The sequence below is a fragment of the Carlito syrichta genome, unplaced genomic scaffold (assembly GCF_000164805.1).
Source record: "Carlito syrichta isolate Samal-C Ts95f unplaced genomic scaffold, Tarsius_syrichta-2.0.1 Scaffold143017, whole genome shotgun sequence".
Classification (NCBI taxonomy): domain Eukaryota; kingdom Metazoa; phylum Chordata; class Mammalia; order Primates; family Tarsiidae; genus Carlito; species Carlito syrichta.
Genome location: NW_007087113.1, coordinates 1,446 through 6,273, shown reverse-complemented (window position 1 = coordinate 6,273; position 4,828 = coordinate 1,446). Strand labels below are relative to the sequence as shown.

Here is a 4,828-nt window from a genome sequence, read left to right as displayed (position 1 = left end):
TGCACTTCCAGTCTGGGCGACAGAGTGAGACTCCAACTCAAAAAAAAAAAAAAAAAAGAGATGAAGGAGAGAGCACATAGATATGTAGGAATTTTGATCCTCAAAAAGAAAGCCAAGTCCAGGCGCAGAGGCTCAAGCCTGTAATCCCAGCACTTTGGGAGGCCGAGGCAAGAGGACTGCCTGAACTCAGGGGTTCAAGACCAACCTGGGCAACTTGGTGAGACCTTGTCTCTACAATAAATCAAAAATAAGCTGGGCATGGTAGCACACTCCTGTAGTTCCAGCTACTTGGAAGGCTGAGGCAAAGGATCACCTGAGCCCAGCAGGTCAAGTCTGTGGTGGCGGTGAGTGTACCAGTGCACTCCAGCCTGGGCAGCAGAATGAGACTCAAAAAGAAAAAAGGAAAACTGGCTGGGTGTGGTGGCGTGTTTGTAGTCCCAGCTGCTTGGGAGGCTGAGGCAGGAGGACTGCCTGAGCCCAGTTCAAGGCTGCGGTGAACTGTGATGACACCACTGCACTCCAGCCTGGGCAACAGAGTGAGACCCTGTCTTGATAATAATAATAATAACAATAATAAATGCCTTGGCACATTGCTCTGCTCACAGCCCATTGGTAAGAACTCATGGCCAGGCAAGGTGGCTCATGCCTGTCATCCCAGCACTTTGGGAGACAGAGGCAAGAGGATTACCTGAGCTCAAGGGTTCGAGACCAACCTGAGCAACATGGCGAGACCTCATCTCTACAATAAATCAAAAAGCAGCTGGGCATGGTGGCACATGCCTGTGGTTCCACCTACTTGGAAGGCTGAGGCAGAAGGGTTGCCTGAGCCTAGCAGGTCGAGGCTGCGGTGGCCATGAGCGTAGCACTGCACTCCAGCCTGGACGGCAGAGTGAGACTCCAACCCAAAAAATAAAAATAAAAGAACTCCTCACATGGCCCCAGGTAGGAGGACGAGGAAACTGTCAGACCCCTAACGACCACCATCACTGTGGTGAGGGACCAGGAATTGGCTCAATTGCACATCCATGGCAAAGGGGACTTGGGAGAAGGGAAAATCTCCCATCAGGGTTGCCCTGGGGTGTCCTCACCTTGGACAGACAGGCCACTGTAGTCATACCCCACGGCTGCAGGCACTTAGCTTTCATCGTCGAGCAAACGGGGGACCATACTGTGGCTGTCCTCCCAGGCAGCAGGAGTCACCCAAGTCATGCAGTCAGTCAGCAAGCAGGAGCCATATGGGAACCGGGTTTTCCAGGCCCCGTGGATACAGAGTCTTCACACGGCCGCTTCACAGCCCGGCCCACATGGTGGTTCCGCCTGCGTGCTGCCAGCCCACAGGATTCTGTGGGAGCCGAATTGTTGTGGGCCCGGGAACCGTGGCGCCTGGGCAGGCGCTCAGGGTGTGTTGCGTCGCGTTGCAGGAGGGGCTGACAAGCAGCAGATGGACGCTGAGCTGCGGAAGGAGATGATGGCCATCTGGCCCAACCTGTCCCAGAAGACGCTGGACCTGCTGGTGACGCCACACAAGTGTAAGAGGCGGGTGAAGGAGAGAGGAGGCTGGGAGGGCACACCAGGATGGGGCCACGGGCCACGGGGAGGTCCCCGCCCACCAGAGCCACCCTGTGCCCCCAGCCACCGACCTGACCGTGGGGAAGATCTATGCGGCCATGATGATCATGGAATACTACCGGCAGAGCAAGGCCAAGAAGCTGCAGGCCATGCGCGAGGAGCAGGTGCGTTGGTGGAGCTGGGGACACCCAGCAGGGGGACTGGCTGGCTTGTCACCATAGGAACCGGCCAGAATGGGGGGACTGAAAAGTAGGGGCCGGGCACCATGGCTCAAGCCTGTAATTCCAGTACTTTGGGAGGCTGAGGCGGAAGGACTGCTTGAGGCCAGGAGCTCAAGACCAGTTTGGGCAACATAGCGACACCTCGTCTCTAAAAAAAAAATTTTAATTAGCCAGGGATGGTGGTGCACACCTGTGGTCCCAGCTACTCAGGAAGGCTGAGGTGGGAGGATTGCTTGAGACCAGGAGTTCGAGGTTGAGAGAGAGAGATACTATGGCCGTGCCAAGGACATATAGCTCAAATTTATTCAGATGCCTCACCAACACTTACTGAGCGCCTACTGTGTGCCAGGCACTGTTCTTGGCCCTGGGGTGTAACCATGAGTAAAATAGAGCAGAATCCCTGCCCCCTGCAATGAGATGGGTCGAGCAGCCTGGCAGCAAAGAGAACGCATGTGGGAGAAGGTGGAACAGAATGTTGGAAATAGGGAGTAGGGTGGGGGCAGTGTGAAACAGGAGTTCAGAGGGGGCCTCCCCGGAGGTGACATCCGACAAAGTCTCAGGAAAAGGCGGGAGGGAGGAAGCCACATAGACATCCAGGGAAGGGCATTCCAGGCGCAGGGAACAGTCAGTGCAAAGGCTCTGAGGCTGGACTGTGCCGGGGTGTTTGGGGAACCGAGAAGAGGCCAATGTCGAGGAACAGAGTGAGTGAGGAGCCAAGGACAGGGAGTTGACAGGGCAGATCCCTCGGGGTGGTAGGGGCTGTGGCCTTGGGTGAGGAGGGGGGAGTGAGGACCCTGAGTGAGGAGGGAGCTGGGTCGGGCTCTGGGTGGAGGGATGAGACCCGGCTCGGTGCACACGGCGCCCTCTGGGGGCTGCAAGTGGGAGAACGGACGGGGCATCCAGGGCTGGAGCTGGGAGACCCAGAGGAGACCCAGTGGGAGATGGGGAGCCCGGCCAGGTCAGGTCACCCGTGTGTGTGCTTGGAAGGAAGAGCCCGGCGGGATCAGACCTGAGTGTGAGGTGGTGCGGTGTCCACGTGGGTGCCCCCGCCCGCCCTGGTGCACACACGCTGCTTCCTGCGCCCCTAGGACCGGACGCCACTCATGTTCCAGCGCATGGAGCCCCCGTCCCCAACGCAGGAAGGGGGGCCGGGCCAGAACACCCTCCCCTCCACCCAGCTGGACCCTGGAGGAGGCCTGTGAGTGTCGCTCCTGCCAGGGAGGGGGCCGTGGGGCAAGGGCCCGGGTTCCTGACACCCGAGTGCCCACCGCCACCTGGCCTCTGTCCTCCGCCAGGATGTCCCACGAAGGCGGCCTCAAGGAGAGCCCGTCCTGGGTGACGCAGCGGGCCCAGGAGATGTTCCAGAAGACGGGCACGTGGAGCCCAGAGCGGGGCCCCCCCACTGACATGCCCAACAGCCAGCCCAACTCGCAGGTGCCTCCGTCCCCCGCCCCAGGGAGGGTCTCCCCCACCCCCAGCTCCCACCCTCTGTCCACACCAGGCCACCCCTGGGTCCACGCAGGCCCCGGGCTCACCCTGCCTCACCTCTGCCCCGCAGTCCGTGGAGATGCGAGAGATGGGCCGAGATGGCTACTCCGACAGTGAGCACTACCTCCCCATGGAAGGCCAGGCCCGGGCCGCCTCCATGCCCCGCCTCCCCGCGGAGAACCAGGTGAGGGCTTTCACCCTCCACAGGTCTCGCCCCCTCCTGGCCACACCTGGAGCACCCACGGCCCTCCTTCCGTGGGGGACCGAGAGGGAAGGACTGCTGGGGCAGGGGCGGTGGGCCCCGCCACGGGTCTCCTGAGGAGGGAAGATGTGGAGGAATGTGGGGGGGATGGGTTAGACCTAGGTGAGTGCTGCTGTCAAGACTGCTCTGCACACACACACACACACACACACACACACAAACATGCACACCCACGTGTGCCTGTCATACATGTGCACACATGCATGGGCACACAGGCACATACGCTGTGTACGCATACACACACATGCACACACCCATGCACACGATGGCCTGCCCTCAGGTTCTTGGCAATCCTAGGACTCGTCAGAGTCTAGGGTGGGTCTGGGGGTCGTATTTCCTGTCTGGTCTCTGTGGGGTAGCTGGGCTGGGGCAGGGGCGTGCACCTGGTGTGTGTCTGCGTGTGGCTGCTTTACCCAGCTGCCAGGCCACTGGGAGGTGGGGGGTGATCCAGGCTCAGGGGGACAGAGGAGCCGGAAGCCGAGGCATGGCTGGCTGCCACTCCAGGGCCATGAGACCAGGCGGGCCTGGCCGGCGGCATGTCTGGCTGCTCAGGCTTGATGGCTGTGCCTGGCATCTGCGCGGCGGGAGTCTGCTGTGAACTGGGGTGGGGGTGCCCCGCGTGCATGCGGCTGTCCGTTCCCATCCTGCGGGGGCCCCCAGGACCGAGCTGCTGGGCCCCAGGAGAGGGTGGGAACAAGCCCAGCCGACGGCCACCGAGCCGGAAGCTTTGAGCCTTTGCGTGTCAGCTTGGGGAGCTGGGTGCATCGCATGAGGACGGCCACGCTGTCCCACCTGCCAGTCCCCTGCCTTTGCCATCTGTCTGTGTCTCCTGTCTGTCTCCTCTGTGCCCGTGGGAGGACGGCTGGCCAGCCCCTGGGGCAGCCACCCGCAGGGACTCGAGCTTCTCTCTCCCGCCTCCTTCCCATCCTTCCCATCCCTCCGTCACGCACCACCACCTCCCTCTCCCTCCCGCCTTTTATATTTATTTTCTTCTTTCTGTTTTTTCTGTGTGCACCATCCCGTGGGGCTGTGACAGAGGAGAAGGGGCCGGCCACGTGGGAATAACCTCAGTGTATGTACCGCCCAGCGGGCTCTGGCCCCTCCTCCTTCCCACACCCCTCGTGGGAGTCCCGTCATCTCTCACCATCCCGGACCCCACCCTTTCTTTGCAGACTGCAACCCTCCCCCCATGGAGCCCCATCCTTGTGTGTTGTGTCCTGTGTGTGCCCCAAGTGCGCCCTAGCAGGGCGGGGCCACTCCCCCTCCCCTCCCTTTCCCCACCCCCTCC

The 4,828-nt window shown here is 61.1% G+C and overlaps 1 protein-coding gene across 1 annotated transcript in view; it reads left to right on the top strand.

Annotated features, from left to right (window-relative positions):
- The window catches only part of CACNA1A (calcium voltage-gated channel subunit alpha1 A), a gene marked incomplete at both ends in the record, with an annotated part of 213,447 nt that overhangs the window by 207,877 nt on the left and 742 nt on the right, over positions 1-4,828 (top strand). Inside the window, 6 exons of the mRNA XM_021708598.1 lie at positions 1,422-1,529; positions 1,633-1,733; positions 2,879-2,988; positions 3,086-3,224; positions 3,349-3,462; positions 4,577-4,612. Of these exons, the coding sequence (XP_021564273.1) occupies positions 1,422-1,529; positions 1,633-1,733; positions 2,879-2,988; positions 3,086-3,224; positions 3,349-3,462; positions 4,577-4,612 (608 nt within the window). The remainder of the gene's footprint in view (positions 1-1,421; positions 1,530-1,632; positions 1,734-2,878; positions 2,989-3,085; positions 3,225-3,348; positions 3,463-4,576; positions 4,613-4,828) is intronic.